Source organism: Trichomycterus rosablanca, chromosome 6 (genome assembly GCF_030014385.1).
Source record: "Trichomycterus rosablanca isolate fTriRos1 chromosome 6, fTriRos1.hap1, whole genome shotgun sequence".
In the NCBI taxonomy this organism is placed as follows: Eukaryota; Metazoa; Chordata; class Actinopteri; order Siluriformes; family Trichomycteridae; genus Trichomycterus; species Trichomycterus rosablanca.
Genome location: NC_085993.1, coordinates 49389793 through 49413982, shown reverse-complemented (window position 1 = coordinate 49413982; position 24190 = coordinate 49389793). Strand labels below are relative to the sequence as shown.

General features: G+C 43.6%; 1 protein-coding gene across 3 annotated transcripts in view; it reads right to left on the bottom strand.

Annotated features, from left to right (window-relative positions):
* Window positions 1-2303: 2303 nt before the first annotated feature.
* The window catches only part of pik3r3b (phosphoinositide-3-kinase, regulatory subunit 3b (gamma)), a 287104-nt gene continuing 265217 nt past the window's right edge, over window positions 2304-24190 (bottom strand). For all 3 annotated transcript variants that reach the window (XM_062998002.1, XM_062998003.1, XM_062998004.1), the window contains 9 exons: window positions 22386-22497; window positions 16233-16331; window positions 12658-12838; window positions 11521-11646; window positions 9993-10135; window positions 9668-9844; window positions 9121-9195; window positions 7967-8137; window positions 2304-4868 (listed from right to left, as the gene is read on the bottom strand). In XM_062998002.1, coding sequence (XP_062854072.1) covers window positions 4667-4868; window positions 7967-8137; window positions 9121-9195; window positions 9668-9844; window positions 9993-10135; window positions 11521-11646; window positions 12658-12838; window positions 16233-16331; window positions 22386-22497 — 1286 coding nt within the window. In that variant the 3' untranslated portion in view covers window positions 2304-4666. The remainder of the gene's footprint in view (window positions 4869-7966; window positions 8138-9120; window positions 9196-9667; window positions 9845-9992; window positions 10136-11520; window positions 11647-12657; window positions 12839-16232; window positions 16332-22385; window positions 22498-24190) is intronic.

The window sequence follows — 24190 nt, the reverse complement described above, 5'->3', positions numbered from 1 at the left end:
TCATTCTTTTTTTTAATGTCATTTTAATATTTTTTTATATAAAAAGCTTTACTCCAGTAAGCTGTGCTGGGTGTCGGGGTTGTGACCGCAGTGGTAAGAACATAAAAGACTCCCAACGAGAATCACGGCATATTCAAACCTGGACTGCAAATAAAACTTTGCAGAGCTGCACTAAGGGCGAGAGAATCGTACACCGTACGTTAACATACGTTAACGTACATCGTACACGTGTTAACAGTCTCGGATATAACCAGAGCCCGATCGAACCCGATCAGACCCGCTGAAAAATCAAGATAATCCGGAGTGAGTTGAGCGGTCTTGTTTCGTACCCGAACACTTTGAGCTTTTGAAGTAACGCACCGTCAATCTGCTAGTTCCGACTACCCCGTCCCGTCCCACGTTTATATAAAAAAAATGCACAGGCATTTTCCTCTGGTAAACACGTCTTTTATACGAAGCCCACGATGCAATGCTTTTGTTTTTTTGTCCCTGAAACCTTTAGGAAAAGGAAAGACGAAAATGAAATATTGCATGCTTTACCGAGCGTGAACAAAGAATGCCGACGAACCCCACTGCTCTTTGCCCTGCAAGGAATTATCATCACATTTCATATTTGACTCTAGTTTGTTGGGTTTGTTTTTCCTTTCTATATAAATGTCCATAGGAAAGAAAATCCAGGTCTCCAGCTAGTTTGGAAACGTGACAACATGAGACACGAATACGGGATTTCGGTGGCGTGGCGTGTGCGCTGAGCGGTCTGTTTCAATAACTCATGACACACCAAAGGTGGGTGAACTGACAACTTTGTGAAAAAGCTTGAAAAATCTGATCAGTCTGAACCTCTTACAGCCAAAACTTCTTAATTCTTCCTATTAAATGTCACGTTTTAGGAGTCAAAGTTAAAATTCACACTACAACGGTCAAATAAAGATCCATCGTAGTAACATCAGCTTAAAGCAAGGCAGTGGGGTAAAAAAAAAAAAAAAAAAAAAAAACTAAAAACGAACACGGAGTCAAAATCAAACAAATCTTTGGTCTCGATGTCTGGGAATTACAAACAAAAATAAAATTACAACTGACTTTAAATGGTTTAATAATCTTGATATATAAACATGGTATAAATGTCATGATACGACTCGCCAGCCGCGTAACGTTGATCTAAAAAAAGTCTCTTCGGATATAATGTGTGCAATATTGGACCGCAGTCTCCAATAAACAGTCATATATCAGTTCAAGCAAAAACCCCTTAAAAGAAATGAATAACTGTCCATATATTTCTCGACTCTGTCGGCTGTGTCATAAACGGGATTTCCTCTTCTTTAATATATACGTATTTATGCAATATAAAGACATTCAACAGTGAGCAATGCAACAGTTCAAGTAATAGAGAGACGACCCCGCGGGGGCCCAGGATAAACAATCTGCATCTCTGAAGAAGAAAAAACAAGAGAGAGAGAGAGCCTGACGTGCTAAATTTACATAAATCTCTGATTTATAAACCTCCATTGCATGTCAGCAGGGTGGCCAGTATGCTCATAGTGCAGAAGAGGAAATCAAGTATTCGTCGGGAGGATTTTGACTCTGGATTTTGGTGTCTGGATGAGAGAACGAGGAGGCGGCGTGGACCGAGAATCCTCGCCGCTCCCTCCCAGAGAGCCAGGACATCACGGATGGTGCGAGCAGACGACAGAAACCGGGAAGCGTCCTTCAGCGTCTGGCTACAATTTATAAGAACATGTGGCTTCCATCAAGGACTCAATATGGCCAGGACCTGAACTCGGTCTTATCTTGACGCCATGTGCCGAAGGAAGACCGATAAAGCACACGCGCCCCAGGGAGAAACGATCCGCCGGCTCTAAAGCCGAGGACGCCCTCGCGACATCTTTAAAGGCCTGTCCTTGCCGTCTCGCTCCACCCGAGAAGTGGACGTGTTTAAAGTTTCTGACTCCCATTCGGACTCCTAAAGAAAACAGCGAAGCGAGGAATACTGACTGTGCTGACTTTGACCTTTTATGTCTGTAAACTCGAGAAACTTCACAACCTCTCTGGTGCGGAGTACAGTATAGTACAGTATAGAGGACAGCGTGGACATAATGCATAGTGTTTAAAGTTGTAATAGGCAAGGTATGCTCCTTCAGCAGAGGTATGACAGGAAAGTGTCTGTTAGCAGGGCTTGAATTACAGAAGAAATAAAAAAAATAGGTTTAAAACACAGGGGGGTGAAGAGCAGAATGAATTGCTGGCTTGTTTAGACACGAGTAGCTGATGCGCTTACAGAATTATTGTGCATATCGCCGTGAAACTGACGTTATTTAGAAATTTATTAGCATTTATTGTGCATGAAAACCAAACCAAAAGGTCGTATTCTTTTTTAAAACAAAAGGAAACTCACGTACCTACTAAAACAATAAGCACCAGGTAAAAAAAAAAAAAGAAGCATCGTTTTAAAAGTAAAGCCTGAAACAGCGGGTCTGGATGCACGTGATTATAAGTAACTCTGAGCTTGTCGTGCATCACAGTCGGACCTCTCTAAGTTCTGATCTCTACACGTTGGATTGCACTTTCTTCAAGTTTTCATCCCGCTGCTTCGGCTCCTCGTACACTGAAGGATTCAGAGCTTAACGTCTGATACACGGACGTACAGGAAGGTTTCAAACCCACATTAACAAATAGGATAATAAAAACGGTTCCTGTTAAAACCACACATGAAATAGAGCTTCTCTATCTGGGTTGTAAACATGCAGCTGCAGGATTTTCTGTATAAATTAAGTGCTTTATTTTAAACTGCATGGTTGTTTTCGGCACAGCGGACAAACCTGAACTCTACTTCACGTGTGGCATAGAATTTAACGTGATATTTCACTCCAGAACAATACAGCCTTCAACTAGAGGTCTAGAGGTGGATGAATGTGATGTTCTTGCTCCGTGCTCCAATTGCAGGTATTAGGGGAATTAAAATTCGTTTTTGTAGGGATGAAAGAACTATATATATATATATTAATAAGAACTAAGACCTACAATCAGTAGGGCCAACAGTGTTGCAAAAAACACGGACATTTTCGCATGGCCACAAAAGTATGGCCGGATTTGTGGGTGGAATCGCTTTTGGTTACCCCATTCCAGCACCTTTACACCACAATTGGTGCTTGGCTTGGCCTCTGTAAGGTAATTTGGGACAGGGCTCTTTTGTGTGCATCACATCATTAGATTACAGCTAACACATCATGGCTGGTAGTGACTGCAAATCTCAAATCTTTGAGATGCTGTCGGCCAGTCAGACGTCTACTACGCAGACACGATGGCTATGTCTGATGGGAGCTGGCCAATATATATATATATATATATATATATATATATATATATATATATATATATGAGGTGGCACAGAACTCTGGGATCCGGGTGCTATGCAATCTCTGAGGTGCTATCAGCCAGCCAGACATGATGGCTATGTCTGATGAGGGAGCTGGCCGAAGCCCCGCGATGGATTGGCTTTATAAAAAAATGCTTTTAAAAATGCCTCATATATATATTATACACGAGGTGGCACAGGGCTCAGGGACCCGAGTTCGAAACTCAGCCAGATGTCCACTATGCAGACATGATGGCTATGATTGATGGGGGAGATCGCCAAAGCCCCACGATGGATTGACTTTATAAAAAATGCTTTATATATACATATATGAGGTGGCACAGCGCTCTGGGATCCGGGTTCGAATCTTTGAGGTGCCATCGGCCAGTCAGACGTCTACTATGCAGACACGATGGCTATGTCTGATGGGGGAGATGATCGAAGCCTCGCGATGGATTGGCAACCTCTACAGCGTATTCCTAGCATGCCATTAGCATCTGATTTTTTTAATTGTTGTAAATCACAACAAGTCTGGACGATCAGCTGAAGTTTGTTTTCGTTTTCGAGTAAAATATCACCAAATTACTTCATTCTGTTAAAACAAACAGATCTACAGAACTAAAAAAAAAATAGGGACCTTCCTCCCTGTTAACTTTGGTCTCTGCACTGGACTGTAACGACACCATTACTGCTCGGATAGAGTAAAAAGAAAACAGATACAGCAAAGAAAAGCGAACAAATAAACAAAACAAACAAAATATAAAAGCGACATTTTCACTTGTGCCCTCTCGACCCCCCAGTAATGTTCCGTCCCCTCCCACAATCCCTCGTTCAGCAGCAGTTACCGTGTGAAACACTGGAAAGTGTCGGGCGTCCGTTTGCTACATGCGCTTCAGCGTACACACACAACGAGCGCGAAGAAAGAAAAATACATTTCCTGCCTTGTAAATGAGGATGAAAAGATAAAGACGACGACGTAGAAAAGTTCGACTCATGAAGCATGTAAAGTCCCAGCTGGAGTTTAGGTAGCAGCGTGGGTCACCTGAAACTCGCCTCTTCTGCTTCCTTCTCTGTGTGTGTTTTTTTTTTTCACATTCACAAACATTTAAAACTTCCTTGTGCAAATCTAGCAGTCTTTAGAAAGAATGCCCTCCAAATTGTTCTAGTAAAAATATAGAACTCCGAAGGTGGCTGACGTGTGAGTGTTGCAGCAAGTGTCTCTTGTATTAAAGTCTGTCGAGTTTGTAAAGAGCTGTGTGTGTGTATCTGTGTGTGTGTATGGTGAGAGTGTCTGTCAGGCCACATCGCGGGGCCTCATCTGCGGGGGCCCGAGGGCATCTGTGCGTAGACGGGGTAGGCCAGGCGCACGTTGAGCGAGTCGTTGTGCTGGACCAGCGAGGTCTGGTGATAGTGCAGAACAAGGTCCTTTAGAGTGCTGTACAGGTTGTATGGCTCGGCGAAGCCGTAACCGCGCGGCGTGCTGTAGATCACACAGTGCTTCACCTCTCCCTCCACCCTACAGGCAAGAGAAACAGTTTATTTATTATTTATTAGGATTTTAACGTCATGTTTTACATTAACGTCACTTTGGTTACACAAAATTCATCAGTTCAAGTCCTTAATTAGCGCTTTTCCACCAAAAGAACCCTGGTTCTTGGACCAGTTCTGTTCAGAACCGAACCGCGTTTCCACCAGTTTTTGAGAACCAAGCCTGCGTCATCAACGGTGGGCGTTACACATCAAAAGTAAAGAGTAGTAACATGATAACGGAGCATGTAGATTACCCGAGAGCATTTGTGTTGTTGTTACAGATGTTCGTTTTCATGCAAAAAAACATCAATCAGCTATCGGTGATAAGAAGACGTAGACGTGTTTGTCGCAGTTGTTGTTTTCTTTAGTTCACTGACGTGAGAAGCGTTTTGTGCTTCGCTCTCACCGCGACCCTCGGCGCAAATAGCCGATTTGCTCAGCACTCGGCTTGAGCGATAAAACATCACTAAAGTTCCACGACACGAACATCCATCTGTGTGAAATATTTTTTTGTTTATTAGGATTTTAACGTCCTGTTTTACATTAACGTCACTTTGGTTCCATTCATGACAGGACAGGTAGTTACTGGTTACACAAAATTCATCAGTTCAAGTTTAATTTTCTACCAAAAGAACTCTGGTTCTTGAACCAGTTCTGTTCAGGGTTCTTCAAACCTTGGAATTTGGACCTGCGTTTCCACCAAATTTTGGGAACCAAGCAGCGTCATCAACGGTGGGCGTTACACAACGAAAGTAAAGAGCAGTAACATGATGGTGAAGCATTTGAGCTGTTGTTACAGATGTTCGTTTTTATACAAAAAGCATCGACCAACTATCGGTGATAAGAAGACGTAGACGTGTTTGTCGCAGTTGTTGTTTTCTTTAGCTCACTGACGTGAGAAGCGTTTTGCGCTTCGCTCTCACCGCGACCCTCGGCGCAAATTTTGTTTTCAGATTTGCTCAGCACTCGGCTTGAGCGATAAAACATCACTAAAGTTCCACGACAGGAACAAACATCTGTGTTAAATAAGCATTAAATCCAGTCCAAAAGCTCCACATGTATCTGTGTTTAGCCGTATTTACTTCACGTGTGGTGTTTATGCAGCTCGGAATTCTGAATCCGCAAAAAGTTTCACCTAAATAAAGCGTAACGTGGCTGAATGTACTAAAAGTACCACACAGAAACACTAAACTGCTCTCTGTTATTACTGGTTATAAGTGTCTCTGTACTGGTTATAAGCGCTCTGTGCTGCCCAAATTCATCAGTTGTTGTTTTAGTACAACAAGCCACGTTAAGCGTTCGTACTGTCTGGGTCACTTTTACCACGTCATATCACACAATTCTCTTTGAAAATATCAGCGGCAGACTGGCTCAAAATTGAATCAGGTGAACTTTAAAAGATGAAAGTGCAGCGCAAACGTGGTTCAGCAGCTTGTCATGTGAAAGCACCCAAATGTCTACACTGTGACACGCCCACAGATGACGTCACGGTTCACTCACACTAGCTCGCTCTTTGGAGCCTCTTTTTTTTTTTTTTTTTTTTTGGCGAAAACATGCAGAACCGGTTCAAAATCAAGTTCGTGAACCAGAACAGAGCCCGGTTCTTGTCGGTGGAAAAGGGGTAAATGAGAACATGCAAACTCCACACAGAAAGGACCCAAACCGCTTCACCTGGGAATCGAACCCAGGACCTTCTTGCCGTGACGCGACAGTGCTTCCCAACGAGCCAAACAAAGAGCGGACCGTCACTACCCGTCTCGTTCGTCAGGCAGTTAGTCGAAGGCGAGGTCAGCGGCCGAGCCGAACGATACAAAAGTCTATTCAGAGATCTATAGGTGACCGACCGACTCGACCCTCTACGATTGACTGACGGCGGATCGATCGCGCGACGAATTTTCATCCATCATTCCTGATTCTACTTGGCAGTCTGTTGAAAAGCTCCGCTTACATCCTTAACACATGTAATACAAATCGAAACACGCTAGGCTCGCCCTCCACCGCTGAGATCCGGGTTTGAATCTCAGTTACTGTTGTAACAGACCAAAGACCAAAAAGTATCTGGACACCTGACCATGACCTTGCTGGACATGCCATCTCAAGAAACAAATGCTATTGAACTAAAGTGACCTCTTTTTATGCTATAACAACACCTCTTCTGAGAAGGCTTCTTACAAGACATTGGAGTACGTCTGTTGGAATTTGTGTCCATTCAGTCAAAAGAAAAGCCTCAATCGATGTTCCAGTTCGTTCCAGAGCTTCTTTAAAAGTATGTAGGGCATTGAATGAGCAATATTCATAAGAATATGAAACTTGCAAATCCTGTCGTGCAACAAGCAGTTAATTCTTCTTAAACACACATGACGCACCGGGCGAACATGTTAAACAGGTAGTAAATGATGCCAGTGTTGGCACAGCATTAAAAAAGGGCTAAAGCATAAGCTGTACTTTATTTTCATGATAACACTGACTCACTTTCTTAACCGCTTATCGACATGGGGTCGTTGTGGGTACTGGAGCCTATCCCAGCTTTTCAGTGGGCGCAAGGCACACGGTAACAACCTGGACGGGGCCGCCAGTCCATCGCAGGGCAGACAAACACCCGATCACCTACAGGGCAATTTAGTGTCTCCAATTAACCTGACTGCATGTTTTTGGACTGTGGGAGGAAACCGGAGCTCCCGGAGGAAACCCACACAGACACGGGGAGAACATGCAAACTCCACACAGAAAGGACCCGGACTGCCCCGTCTGGGGATCGAACCCAGGACCTTCGTGTCGTGAGGCGACAGTGCTACAGACCAAGCCATCGTGTCGCCTCATGATAACAATGGACAATGCCTCAAAGTAACAGGACCGACAGACCAAAAACCCCTGTTGAGCAAGCCAAGGGCGACAGTGGCAAGGAAAAGCTCCCTTAACTTTCCTCATAGGATCATCCTTCACAAGCCATGCTGGACAGTGTTTAAAAGCTTGACCTGGAGTCAGCCGTCACAAACTGGGTGACGGAAACAAAACCAGCTGCGATGGAAATGAGAAGCGTGCGAGCGGTCAGAATGAAACCCAGAACATCAGGGCGATACTCACACTACTGAGCAGGCGTAACAGCCCTTCTTGCTGCTCTCCCGGATGAGGAAGGCTCCGTCCGGTTTGCCCAGCAGAAGATCCTCGGCATGTGTGCGCTTCAGGTCCCCGACGAACCAGCTCTTCTCATCGTGGTGAGGCAGGTTCTCGTCCTCCTCGTTTACGAAGTAAGTGCTGTGAAAGGACGAAAGGAATTGAGCTACGAGAACCACAGAGGGAACGGATTTTAAGGGCAATTCTGTCGAATCGGTGCCATTTTCGTCTCCATTAGGACATTATATGTATAAATGTATACAAAAATTTACTTTAAAATGCATTTTTAATATAATAATAACACTAATTTAATAATAACACTGAAAAATGATTATTTATTCATGTCCCCACTCTCCAACACCACACTACAATGTTGTTGTTTGGTGACTCCAGATCCCATCTGTGTTTTTAATATTCATTTACCATAATAAGTTATAATAATGTGGTTAAAATACATGTTTTAGTCACATCCCCAGATTTTCACTCAGTCCTGTTACCCTCACATATTCATCCTTCTGATAAAAGTAGAATTAGTAGGTTCTCCCTTTTCCCCTGTATGTTTGATAGTATTGTTGTTGTGCATGTTCTCCATGCTGCTATAGTATACTCACTCACTGTCTTAACCACTTATCCAATCAGGGTCACGGAGGGGTGCTGGAGCCTATCCCAGCTGTTTAATGGACGCAAGGCGCACAGTAACACCCTGGTAGTCACACACATACACACACCCATTCACCTATAGGGCAATTTCAGTGTCTCCAGTTAACCTGACTGCATGTTTTTGGACTGTGGGAATAAATCGGAGCTCCCGGACACGGGAAGAACATGCAGACTCCACACAAAAAGGACCCGGACCGCCCCGCCCCGCCTGGGGATTAAACCCAGGACCTTCTTGCTGTGAGGCGACAGTGCTACCCACTGAGCCACCGTGCCGCCCTGCTTTTATTAATTCTAGGTTTAAAACTGTTACTTTCCACATGACAAGAAACACTTTCTAAGTAGTTATGTGTGTGTGTTACTAGATTCAGTGTCGAACAAAGCATTGAACATTATGGTAAACACGGCTCTAAACTGGTTTTATTCAGTCACACCGGAGCAGATAAAAGTCTCTTTAATGAACTTACTCTTCCACATTCTCGTTTTTGATGCCCAGCCAGTCGTTTATTCGTTTCTGCCGTACGCCTTTGTGATTGAGCCAGCTGTAAGGAAGAGAGGAAGAGAAAATGATAAATGATTGAAACAGGAACACGTCGGTCAGTCCGAAAACCTAGTGAGCTGCCTTGCTGCCTCAGTAGAGAGGATTCTAATCAGACATGGAACTCATAAGGCAGATTATTTAGACGCTCTATTTACTAAGCTAACACAGTTAGACTCAGGCCGTTCGAACAGACGGGCTGAGGTGGCACAACACAGCTAACGTCTCCCTCTGTGTACCAAAAACGCTTAAACTGTCCCTGACGAGCTCGGATTTACAAATAAACGACACTCGTGCACCTTTATACACATTAAACATCGTGTCGGACGCTCCCTCATTATTCAGTCACATTATCACTTAGAATTAAGGTGCCTCAGCAGGAGCATTAAGGTATCTAAGACTAAGAATTTAGACACAGGAGCGCGAGTAGGATGATGTAAAATGCCTCTATGTAAAGAGATCACTGGGTCACTTACACGAGATACTGATCTCTGATTTTCCTCAGCTGGATCAGGTCCGGCTTTAAGCTGTTCATCTTTTTATCTGTTTCCCTGTTGTCCAGCGCTTGCGTCTTCAGGTCCTGCTCCAGGCGGATCTTGCTGTCGTGGATCTCCCCTAACCGCGACTTCAGTTTGGCATAGTTCATCATTATTCTAGCGAGAGAAAAGGAGAGATCTGTCAGGACGCGGCATTTCACGGTTCCGGGGATGTCCAGCATCCGACAGGCCGAAGGGCGAGCTGAATCGGAAGCGGGGGTGGGGTGGGGGGTTAGGGGGGATTGATCAGGGTGAAGCGGAATACCTTTCGATCTCGTTGTCGTTGCCCTCTCGGCGGAAGCGCTCGATATACTCTTTGCTGTAGCGCTCCTGCGTGTGACACTGCTCCTCGAATATCTTGATGGTCTCGTTGAAGGCCTCTATTGCCGTGCGCTTCATCTGAATCTCCTGCAATCGAAGGCAGAGAAAAAAAATCAATGCAGCACTGCAAACGAGGTGTTCTTCGTTTACACACCGGTGAACAGCAGGCAGGTCTTCTCAGTCCTGTTAGTTCACCAGTTTATGCATTTATATATTTATGTCATGTTTTACACACTGTGGTTACATTCATGACAGGACAGGTAGTTACTTGTTACACAAAATTCATCAGATTCAAATTAATCAGATTAATGTCAAACACAGTGATGGACAATTTTGTATCTCCAGTTTACCTCACTTGCACACGTCTTTGGACTTGGAGGAAACCGGAGCCCCCGGAAGAAACCCACAAAGGCACGGGGAGACCCATAATGCTCCACCTGGGGATTTACCCAAGGACCTTCTTACTTACCCACCAGGGTTCAGCAGAAACAGAGCAGGGCTGGTCTGAATGATAAATTTGAACGGACCCTTCGGATCATTTGTCCGCATGTTTAATGAATCCGAACTTTGGACCGGTAGTTAACGACTAAGGTTTACATAACGTTAAGCGCCTTCTGTTTTTGTGAGACCAGCCTGGGGATTCAATCCCCTGGATCTCAGGCACTTCGTGGCTCTTGATTGTGGTTTTTAAATACTGGCCTTAAATAATGAAGCAGAGACACGGGGAGAACATGCAAACTCCACACTAAAAGGACCTTGCCCGCTCCACCTGGGAATCAAACCCAGGACCTTCTTGCTGTGAGGCGACAGTGATGGTCACAAAGCCACTGTGCCACCCGATTTGTATGATTCCTATTTATCCGGGCTTGTGACAGGCACTAAGTGTGCACTGAGGTGTCAACAGTCATGCCCGATATTCATAATATTGCATGACGTTCAAAGAAATGGCTACTTTAAAGTTTAAGCTGTATATAATTTCTAGTGTTAGATTATTTTTTTCAGTTTGTTTATATTTTCTGTTTATCATTAAATGCCAAGCTGTAAATGTTTATTAGTAAATTAGTAGTGCCTGAAAATAAGAAACCATCATTGTTACAACATATTTAACATATTCTTTCTCTGTCTGCTGTCTCTGTATCATCGACAATTTTAGAAAGTTTCCCTGTTCAAAGCTAAAAGCCAATCATGACCGCAGCCTGATGGGCAAGTCCATGTTTTTCCATGGTTAGACAGTATTTTATATATTTATATTATCTGTATCATTAAATGCAAAGCTGTAAATGTTTATAAGTAGTGAACTAGCTAGCTTGTTATTTTAATACACCACCAAAAACATACAGAAACATTATCTGAATGACTTAAAATTACCAGTTTAGGGCTGAATACATCAGAAAGCATAATAATAAAGTGATATGAAATTTTAACAGACTACACAGATGCAGCTGTAAAATATATACAGATATGTATTTTACCTGTGAGGTCTTTGTGTACTCTTCATACAGCTTGTCGTACTCTTTACTCTTATCCTGATATTGATTGTGATATTCCTGCAGTTTCTTCCCTACAGCATCAATGTTGTCTTCTTTTACCAGCTGATCCTGAGAGAGGAGAGGAGAACAGTGTAATACTGCTGTAAAGTGATACTGCTAAAAAGTCCAAGATATAAAACACATCGTTTGCCGCACCATGCTGTACATTCTGCCTACAGACTACAAATCAGTTCCCCTTTATTTCCCAATCTAGTCATTTCCAATTCCCAAATGTGAATCCTGAATGTGTGGGCTAGGACACCACAGGCCACCTGAGACGTGAGTCTAACCTGCAGCCGCTTATGCTGGGTTCCCACACAGAGCGGTAACGTGCTAAGCTCTATGTGACCCCTTCTATATGCACCCCTACACTCACACAGTCACCCGGACCAGTCCCGAAGATTGCATAACACAGCAGCAGCAGCAGCACTGGGAGGGGAGCCTGTCCGATCGTCCCTCTCTCCAACATAGCAAATTTTGTGATTGTGTGGATTCCTGGTCTTGACATTGGAACCCACGAGTTCAAACACTCTGCAGTGATGCGCTAGCACGTTAGACCGCTGTGCCACCCGAGCACCCTTTCAGGACACGTGTTTGTGGAACCCCCTACATAATAAACATCCGAGCGGCTTGAAGAGAGAAGGGGGGAGACGAATAAACGCCTGGGTGGCCTTTCGACGTTGTGGATGCGCGTGATTATTTACAGAGTGTGCTGCAGTAGCAAACAAACGCTGTAATAATTAATGGTGGGAACATCTTGCAGCCTTGGCACTTTTACTCACTACAAGCTGTAGTGTTCATTGAGCGAACAGACTTACAGTAAAAAAAAAAAGATAGAGACTAAGGGTCTGTCTGAAAACCTAGCCATCTCTGTACATAGACGCATTTTACGTCATTTTACACTCCTGAGAAAAGGGCATGTCTAAATTATTTCCTTAAAATGCTCCTACTGAGGCGACCGTTTTCGGTACACGGAGGAAGACCCTAACCCTTTTTACTTACTTAGCAAGGCGGCTCACTAGGTTTTCGGACAGACCCTAAGAAACAATGATGGATGTTAAAAAGGAACGCAGCGTGTACCTGCTGGTAGCGAGAGATGGGGTACATGAGCTTGACGTCCAGTTTTGTGTTGTACTGAGCCAGAGACTCGTGTCTGTAATGACTGATGAGCTCCACCACCGAGTTGAAGGTGAGCGGGTCCGAAAAACCGTACTTGCCATCCCGATGGTAGATCTTTATTAGCTTATTGTTGCCGCCCTTCCTAAAGGATAAACAAAGTAAGTGTTAGACTTGTATTAGGTAATTAACCAAAAATAAGAAACTATCAGGGTCTGATGTCTCTGTATAGATCGTCTGTGTAGGGTCTCTGTAAAGGTCCTCTATATAGGTCTGTATAGGTCCTCTATATAGGTCTGTATAGGTCCTCTATATAAGGTCTCTGTATAGGGTCTCTGTATAGGTCCTCTATATAGGGTCTCTGTATAGGTCCTCTATATAGGTCTGTATAGGTCCTCTGTATAGGGTCTCTGCATAGGTCCTCTATATAAGGTCTCTGTATAGGGTCTCTGTATAGGTCCTCTATATAGGGTCTCTGTATAGGTCCTCTATATAGGTCTGTATAGGTCCTCTATATAGGGTCTCTGTATAGGTCCTCTATATAGGGTCTCTGCATAGGTCCTCTATATAGAGTCTCTGTATAGGTCCTCTATATAGGTCTGTATAGGTCCTCTATATAAGGTCTCTGTATAGGGTCTCTGTATAGGTCCTCTATATAGGGTCTCTGTATAGGTCCTCTATATAGGTCTGTATAGGTCCTCTGTATAGGGTCTCTGCATAGGTCCTCTATATAAGGTCTCTGTATAGGGTCTCTGTATAGGTCCTCTATATAGGGTCTCTGTATAGGTCCTCTATATAGGTCTGTATAGGTCCTCTGTATAGGGTCTCTGCATAGGTCCTCTATATAGAGTCTCTGTATAGGTCCTCTCTATAGGTCCTCTATATAGGGTCTCTGCATAGGTCCTCTATATAGGGTCTCTGCATAGGTCCTCTATATAGAGTCTCTGTATAGGTCCTCTATATAAGGTCTCTGTATAGGGTCTCTGTATAGGTCCTCTATATAGGGTCTCTGCATAGGTCCTCTATATAAGGTCTCTGTATAGGGTCTCTGCATAGGTCCTCTATATAGGGTCTCTGCATAGGTCCTCTATATAGGGTCTCTGCATAGGTCCTCTATATAGGGTCTCTGCATAGGTCCTCTATATAGGGTCTCTGCATAGGTCCTCTATATAGAGTCTCTGTATAGGTCCTCTATATAAGGTCTCTGTATAGGGTCTCTGCATAGGTCCTCTATATAAGGTCTCTATATAGGGTCTCTGTATAGGTCCTCTCTATAGGGTCTCTGTATAGGTCCTCTATATAAGGTCTCTGTATAGGGTCTCTGTATAGGTCCTCTATATAGGGTCTCTGCATAGGTCCTCTATATAAGGTCTCTGTATAGGGTCTCTGCATAGGTCCTCTATATAAGGTCTCTGTATAGGTCCTCTATATAGGGTCTCTGCATAGGGTCTCTGTATAGGTCCTCTATATAGGGTCTCTGCATAGGTCCTCTATATAGGGTCTCTGTATAGGTCCTCCATATAAGGTCTCTGTATAGGTCCTCTATATAGGGTCTCTGCATAGGTCCTCTATATAGGGTCTCTGTATAGGTCCTCCATATAAGGTCTCTGTATAGGTCCTCTATATAGGGTCTCTGCATAGGTCCTCTATATAGGGTCTCTGCATAGGTCCTCTATATAGGGTCTCTGTATAGGTCCTCTATATAGGGTCTCTGTATAGGTCCTCTATATAAGGTCTCTGTATAGGGTCTCTGCATAGGTCCTCTATATAGGGTCTCTGTATAGGTCCTCTATATAGGGTCTCTGTATAGGTCCTCTATATAGGGTCTCTGTATAGGTCCTCTATATAAGGTCTCTGTATAGGTCCTCTATATAGGGTCTCTGTATAGGTCCTCTATATAGGGTCTCTGTATAGGTCCTCTATATAAGGTCTCTGTATAGGGTCTCTGTATAGGTCCTCTATATAGGGTCTCTGTATAGGTCCTCTATATAGGGTCTCTGCATAGGTCCTCTATATAGGGTCTCTGTATAGGTCCTCTATATAAGGTCTCTGTATAGGGTCTCTGCATAGGTCCTCTATATAAGGTCTCTGTATAGGTCCTCTATATAAGGTCTCTGTATAGGGTCTCTGCATAGGTCCTCTATATAAGGTCTCTGTATAGGTCCTCTATATAAGGTCTCTGTATAGGGTCTCTGCATAGGTCCTCTACATAAGGTCTCTGTATAGGGTCTCTGCATAGGTCCTCTATATAGGGTCTCTATATAGGGTCTCTGTATAGGGTCTCTGCATAGGTCCTCTATATAAGGTCTCTGTATAGGTCCTCTATATAAGGTCTCTGTATAGGGTCTCTGCATAGGTCCTCTATATAAGGTCTCTGTATAGGTCCTCTATATAAGGTCTCTGTATAGGGTCTCTGCATAGGTCCTCTATATAGGGTCTCTGTATAGGTCCTCTATATAGGGTCTCTGTATAGGGTCTCTGCATAGGTCCTCTATATAAGGTCTCTGTATAGGTCCTCTATATAAGGTCTCTGTATAGGGTCTCTGCATAGGTCCTCTATATAAGGTCTCTGTATAGGTCCTCTATATAAGGTCTCTGTATAGGTCCTCTATATAAGGTCTCTGTATAGGGTCTCTGCATAGGTCCTCTATATAAGGTCTCTGCATAGGTCCTCTATATAAGGTCTCTGCATAGGTCCTCTATATAAGGTCTCTGCATAGGTCCTCTATATAAGGTCTCTGTATAGGGTCTCTGCATAGGTCCTCTATATAAGGTCTCTGCATAGGTCCTCTATATAAGGTCTCTGCATAGGTCCTCTATATAAGGTCTCTGCATAGGTCACAATAGAAGGAATGGAAGTTATGGAAATAATTGAATATACACCAATCAGGAATAACATTGTGACCACCTTCCTAATATTGTGTCGGTCCCCCTTTTGCTGCCAAAACAGCCCTGACCCATCAAGGTATGGACTCCATTAGACCCCTGAAGGTGTGCTGTAGTATCTGGCACCAAGATGTCAGCAGCAGATCCTTTAACTCCTGTAAGTTGCGAGGTGGGGTCTACATGGATCGGACTTGTTTGTCCAGCACGTCCCACAGATGCTCGATATCTGGAGAATCTGGAGACCAAGTCAACACCTCAAACCATTCCTGAACCAGTTTAGCTTTGTGGCAGGGCGCATCATCCTGCTGAAAGAGGCCACAACCATCTGGGAGGGAATAGCGTTTCCATGACGGGGTGAACATGGTCTGCAACCATGCTTAGGTAGGTGGTACGTGTCAAGTAACATCCACATGGATGGCAGGACAACGTCACCCAAAGCATCACACTGCCTCCGCCGGCTTGCTTTCTTCCTATAGTGCATCCTGGTGCCGTGTGTTCCCCAGGTAAGTGATGCACGTGATGTAAAAGAAAATGTGATTCATCAGACCAGAACACCTTCCTCCATTCCATTCCCAGTACCTTAAGCACTGAGCTCACACTTCCTGAGGCTTTGTTAATACACATTTATTATTATACGTTCCATCAGGTGTTACCTTAAAGTTAGCGTGTAGTCTCCCTGCATCTTAGTCGAGGCGTCCCGTACTAGAAAAGTCCCATCAGGCATGTCTCTGAGTTTATCGTTTACCTCCTCCCTGGACAGAAAGAAGCACAAAAAAGGGTCAGAACACATTCTTACATCTGAAAATCTGCACTGATAAATGACCAGTTGTTTAAGACGCATGTCCTTCTACTGCTGACCCATCCATGCTGCCGGGTCTTACTCCAAGCGACCATGTGGTGCTGCTGCCATCATTAACCAACACGTTCTCACAGTTACACAGTCTACATCCTGTTCTCTGCCAAGCAATGGATGTAAAGCTCTAGGAGACCATGCATATCATGTCTAAAAGGTGACCGGGCTTTTATCTTATTAAGATATAGGACTTAAACCTCATGTTTTACACTTTGGTTCTACTCATGACAGGAACGGTAGTTACTCGTTACTCAAGATTCATCAGTTTACAATGTTGTCTCCAATTCACCTCACTGGCACGTCTTTGGACTATAAGAGGAAACCGGAGCGCCCAGGGGAAGCCCACACAGACACGGGGAGAACATGCAAACTCTACACAGACAGGACCCGGACCTATTCTCACCTGGGAATCGAACCCAGGACCTTCTTTCTGTGAGGAGACAGCGCTACCCACCGAGCCACCGTGTCACCCTATTGATAGTTTTAATCCAACTTTTATTTATACTGATATTTATTCTGCTATGTGTCTTTTAAATCACTGTTCTGATTTTATTGTACGGCACCTTGGGCGACACGCAAGGTCTTTGAAGGTGGAGCCAAATAAATATCTATGCAAACCAACAAACATGTTTTCCATTGCATCAAAATGCATAGATGGGTGCACATGGTGGCTCTGTGGGTAGCTCCATCCATCCATCCATCTATCCATATATTTCCATAGATATCCATATCCATCCATATCCATCTATCTATGCATATCCATCCATCCATATCCATCTATCTATGCATATCCATCCATCCATATCCATCTATCTATCCAGAGATTTCCATAGATATCCATATCCATCCATCTATCTATCCATAGATTTCCATAGATATCCATATCCATCCATCTCCATCCATCTCCATCTATCTATGCATATCCATATCCATCCATCCATATCCATCTATCTATCCATAGATATCCATCCATCTATCCATCCATCTATCCATATATTTCCATAGATATCCATATCCATCCATATCCATCTATCTATGCATATCCATCCATCCATCTCCATCTATCTATCCATAGATTTCCATAGATATCCATATCCATCCATCTATCTATCCATAGATTTCCATAGATATCCATATCCATCCATCTATCTATCCATAGATATCCATATCCATCCATCTCCATCTATCTATGCATATCCATATCCATCCATATCCATCTATCTATAGATTTCCATAGATTTCCATATCCATCCATCTCCATCTATCTATCCATATCCATCCATCCATAGATATCTATATCCATCCATCCATCCATCCATCCATCCATCCATCCATCTATCTATAGATTTCCATAGATATCCATATCCATCTATCTATCCATAGATTTCCATAGATATCCATATCCATCCATCTATCCATAGATTTCCATAGATATCCATATCCATCCATCTCCATCTATCTATCCATATCCATAGATATCTATCTATCTATCTATCTATCTATCTATCTATCTATCTATCTATCTATCTATCTATCTATCTATCTATCCATATATTTCCATAGATAACCATCCATCTATCTATCTACTGTATATCTATCTATATCCATCCATCCATCTCTACATTTTCTGCATTTAGCAGATGCTTTTATCCAAAGCGACTTACAGTACTGTGACAGTACACTGCCTAAGAAATTGAGGGTTAAGGGCCTTGCTTAAGGGCCCAACAGTGGCAACCTGACCAGCGACCTTTTGGCTACTAGTCCAGTACCTTAACCACTAGGCTACAACTGTCCTGGTTTCCTCCCACAGTACAAAGACATACAAGTCAGGATACTGGTGTTTGACAATGAACTTGAACTGATGAATCATGGGTAAACTGTAAATAGCTGTCCTGTCATGCATGGAACCGAAGTGAAAATTATGACCTTAAATAAATGACCGGAATAAATAATAAATAAAACTGTGACTGAGACAACGAGCGATTTTAGTCGCATAATTTATTCCCAAAGACCAGTCATGATTATTATAGTTATTATATATACTGTAGTATAATACCCCGGTAAAAAGACTGAAACTGAAAATCTCTGTGTGATACTTGTACGATTTCCCCTCCTGATTTATCAGAGAGATCGAAAGAACCACATCAGTTTAATCAGAACAGAAAGTGTTAAAGCAGTCGGGAAATTCCAGCGTTACGGCCGTGACATTTCCACTCACATTGACTTGCAAAGTGTCGCATTGCTTGCACAAGCTCTGCATAAATGAGGCCGTTTGTAAATCCTGTGACCTTTCAAGGAGAGCGGACGCTAGCGTTAGAGAGCATGTACACACACGTCTGTGTGTAATTATTTATTATTGTATTCATTTGTGTTACTGAGGTGATGTTACAGGTGGGAAACGGCATAAAGACGCACCTGCCTGGGTAACGAGGTATATAAATCAACCCCCAAACATTATTTATTTATTTATACGGATTTTAATGCCGTGTTTTACATTAACGTCACTCTGGTTAAGAGTCATGGCAGGACAGGTCGTCACTGGTTACCCATGATTCATCAGTTCAAGTTTAACGTCAAACACAGTCATGGACAATTTTGTATCTCCAATTGACCTCACTTGTACGTCTTTGGACTGTAGGAGGAAACCGGAGCTCCCGGAGGAAACCCACACAGACACGGGGAGAACATGCCAACTCCAATCAGAAAGGACCCGGACCGCCCCGCCTGGGAATCGAACCCAGGACCTTCTTGCTGTGAGGTGACAGTGCTACCCACCGACCAAACAGTAAAGCTAAACTAAGAATGACCTCTGTTGTACAAGGCCAAAAGTATGTGGACACTTGCTTTTCAGCCATAACAGACTTTGTGTCCATTCGGTTGGTCGAAAGGGCATTTATTTGTATGGCTGGGCACTGATGTGGTCAAGAAAACCTAACCCGATGCACTGGTTCATTCCAGAGATACACCGAGCTTGAATTAGGGCCTTCCCTAAACTGTTGCTTTATATCACTGATTTTTACACCTGTACGCAAATTTGTGGCTCAAACACATGAATTCAAAAGCATTTGAAAGGACGTCCCAATACTTTTGTCCAGTGTTCTTCTAAGGGTCGTACGGGCGGCTCATTCCTGCCCCGGCTGAGCTGGCATCAGATCCGGGGCTCTCAGTCTGCTCGAGGTACAGACACAATCACCAGACCATTAGGAACTATTTTTTTCAGTGGAAGCACATTCAGGCTGCAGTACGAGGTGCAGATTTGTTTTAAAGTGGACGCTAATGTGAACAGGCCCGCGTCAGATCAATCACGGCGTGAAGCACGAGCATTTTTTTTTTTACCGAACTCATTAAGTCCATTTGCATGATGGAGGCAGTGACCCCTTATCAAGGGTCTCTCGTTAAGTGCTGTTTTTAATGTGTCTGAAAGTCCAGAACGAAGCAGCACTTAGTCTGGGAGTGATGGGATTAGGACGAGGCCAAACCGGCACCGCATGTGTAACGTTTAATAATGCTGAATAATCAGGATTTAATATTATTTTTATTATAACATTACTGAAATGATTCTGTGTGTGATTAGTACTTTTATAACACTTTTATAAAACAGCACCACTGCTCACTGTCAAAACTTCTACCAGATGTTCAATTTTCCATTTTGTTTCTATTTTATTTATTTATTTTTATTTTATTAGGATTTTAACGTCATGTTTTACACTTTAGTTACATTCATGACATAAGATTCATCAGTTCAAATTTAATATCAAACACAGTCTTGGACAATTTAGTCTCTCCAGTTCACCTCACTTGAACGTCTTTGTACTGTGGGAGGAAACCGGAGCTCCCGGAGGAAACCCACACAGACACGGGGAGAACATGCACAAATTCCACACAGAAATGACCCATACCGCTCAATCTGGGAATCAAACCCAGGACCTTCTTGCCGTGAGGCGACAGTGCTGCCCACCGAGCCACCGTGCCGCCCTGTTCAGTTTTAAATGCATTATTTTTATACAATAATAAAATTAGTTAATTAGTGAATTTGGTCTGCTGATATTTACTTCAATTGCTGGATCAATACAGTAAAAAAAAAAAAAAGGAATCTAAAAGTTCCTTACAAAAATCCCTCTCTTATATACAGTATGTTAATGTATTTTTATATATTATTTTGTCATGTTTCACACCTTACCTGGGCAATATTCCTACAGGTGACATAAATATACTATGATTATGAATGTGTGGGGGGGGAAATGACACCGTCAGCCCTGTGCACATAATATTATTATAATTTCTTTAACTTCATTTTCATGTTTTACCATCACTACTACGTGCCGAACATGTCTGTATGTAGACACCTGACTGGCCGATAGCACAAACTGCAGATTCCAGTGGCCCAGGGGCCTACTGTGTATGATCAATAATCATAAAATAAATCATAACATTTTAACTATTATAAAATGTGTAACACAACTACTTGCAATAAATGAGGCCTTTATAATCATTGTAACAATAAAGTCAATTACAAATAATTAAAATATGTATATACACCGACCAGGCATAACATTATGACCACAGGCAGGCGAAGTGAATAACACTGATTATCTCTTCATCACGGCACCTGTTAGTGGGGGGGATATATTAGGCAGCAAGTGAACATTTTATCCTCAAAGTTGATGTTAGAAGCAGGAAAAATGGGCGAGCGTGAGGATCTGAGCGAGTTTGACGAGGGCCAGATTGTGATGGCTAGACGACCGGGTCAGAGCATCTCCAAACCTGCAGCTCTTGTGGGGTGTGTCCCGGTCTGCAGTGGTCAGTATCTATCAAAAGTGGTCCAAGGAGGGAACAGTGGTAAACCGGCGACAGGGTCATGGGCGGCCAAGGCTCATTGATGCACGTGGGGGGGCGATCCAACAGACGAGCTACTGTAGCTCAGATTGCTGAAGAAATTCATGCTGGTTCTGATAGAAAGGTGTCAGAATACACAGAGCATCACAGTTGCAGGGCTGTCAACACGATATTAGGAAGGTGGTCATAATGTTATGCCTTATCGGTGTATAAAAAGTGTAGAGGTATTGCACGATTTGTAAAGTTATTGCACTTCAATTTTACAATGTTATTAAATTGGGAGGGTAGGAGGGGAGTACTTGTCTGCATCCAGACAGTGGTAGGCCTAGTGAGTAGAGTAGAGAATCCCAGCTCTTTCATGCAGCCACTGTTGGGCCCTTGAACATGGCCCTTAACCCTCTCAGCTCCAGGAGCTTCCAAACAAGCTGAGCTATGCAAATTCCATTGTACAATAAAGGCATTCTATTCTATTTATTTAAAACAACAATGGCACTTGGGAAAACATGTTTTTCAGTCTGAAAAACAAAACAAAAAAGTAAGATTACTATTGTATAAATGTTTAGATTATGTCAGATCCTGACATGAATATGATTTCCGACTCCCCGGCCCTCGTTCGGCAGCATTAACAGCGGCTCTGTGGGCAAAACCCCGACTTGATGCCAGGTCAGACTTCTAATCTACTTCTAATTTTACCTGTGAAGTGAGTCAGACTCTGAAAATAGACCCGATTTGAGGTCAAACCGAATGACGCCGGAGGCTCGTCCAGAGTTCTTTACCTCTGTGGCCTGTTTAACGGGGATCTTGCAGGAGTCTCGGGCGTCCGACTGATTCTGAGCAACTTGGAAAGGAATAGAACAAAGCTGATCAATAATGACGTTTAGATCATAGCGCGGAAAGCGAAAGTGCACGACGGAGCACCGCGCCCAGAGACCGGCCGTCAGCGGGGCCCGCTAGCGGACCAGGAAAGAGAGGCGGAGGAAGCGGAGAGGACGCAGGCAGAATGAGAACGTTTCTTCCGTTGGAAACCCGGCGAGCCTTTCATCTCGTCCACGGGGGACCCAAAGGCTCCACGCCCACCACCCGACGCGCCCGAGTTCAAAAAGAAAGGGCATCGTACCGTGATATGTCACCCCAGTACCACTCCGCGTCCTGTAACGAGCCGCCGGCAGCCTCCTTCACACCACCGCTGTTCGCTGGAGTCATGGGTTTGGCCGGTTTGGGAGGAAGAGCTGCAAGAGAGGAAAGAAACATTTTAATGCAGGTCCTGCAGCTACGTTAGAACAACCCTAGACTTGTTATATTGGCAGTTGTAGCCTAGTGGTTAAGGTACTGGACTAGTAACCAAAAGGCCAGGCTGTCACTGTTGGGCCCTTGAGCAAGGCCCCTAACCCTGAATTGCTCAGACTGTATATGTAAATTTACAATGACCAGCCATAACATTAAAACCACCTCTTTGTTTCTACACTCACTGTCCATTTTATCAGCTCCACTTACCATATAGAAGCACTTTGTAGTTCTACAATTACTGACTGTAGTCCATCTGTTTCTCTACATGCTTTGTTAGCCCTCATTCATGCTGTTCTTCAATGGTCAGGACCGCCACAGGACCACTGTGACACTGACATGGTGGTGTGTTAGTGTGTGTTGTGCTGGTATGAGTGGATCAGACACAGCAGCGCTGCTGGAGTTTTTAAATACCGTGTCCACTCACTGTCCACTCTATTAGACACTCCTACCTAGTCGGTCCACCTTGTAGATGTAAAGTCAGAGACGATCGCTCATCTATTGCTGCTGTTTGAGTCGGTCATCTTCTAGACCTTCATCAGTGGTCACAGGACGCTGCCCACGGGGCGCTGTTGGCTGGATATTTTTGGTTGGTGGACTATTCTCAGTCCAGCAGGGACAGTGAGGTGTTTAAAAACTCCAGCAGCACTGCTGTGTCTGATCCACTCATAACAGCACAACACACACTAACACACCACCACCATGTCAGTGTCACTGCAGTGCTGAGAATGATCCACCACCTAAATAATACCTGCTCTGTGGTGGTCCTGTGGTGGTCCTGACCATTGAAGAACAGCATGAAAGGGGGCTAACAAAGCATGCAGAGAAACAGATGGACTACAGTCAGTAATTGTAGAACTACAAAGTGCTTCTATTTGGTAAGTGGAGCTGATAAAATGGACAACTTCCTCTTATAGCCTGTTTATAAATGTGTCTCATTATTTGGTTTAAAAATGCTTCAGATTTTCCCTTTAAACAACACAAAAAGCCACTCGAGTTGCTGCACCTTCCCCCTTCATAAAATAATCCACATTCTGTGAATATGCAAATCCATTCAATCATATTAGCATAAGTGGAAAATTTATGCTACCCTAGTAGCGCTAGGATCCAGGGTTCTAATCCCCAGTGGTGCTATCTGCTGGTTGGGAATCTACATAAACATGATTGGCTCTTTCTGGGTAAAGGGGGGACATAGTCGAGGCCCCATGATGGATTGGTGTCCTGTTCGGGGTGTGTGCTACTGCATTTTGGTCAGTGATTCTACCAGAACCCTGACCAGGATACAGCAGGGCTAAATACAATGAGAAAAATACATAGACACAGTTATACTTGATGCCAAACACTCGTCCATCACATCGATACAAAACGGTTTTATGATTTGTATATTTGGTGGAAGCTCAGTGATGACGGTACTTGACTAGTAATCAAAAGGTCGCTGGTTTGAGCCCTACATCCGCCAAGTTACAACTGTTGGGCCCTTGAGCAAGGCCCTTAATCCTCAATTGCTTAGACTGTATTAATTCATCACAATCATACATTGTAAGGCCTAGTGTTTAAGGTACTGGACTAGTAATCTAAAGGTAGTTGGTTTAAGCCCCACCACTGCCAGGCTGCCACTGCTGGGCCCTTGAGCAAGGC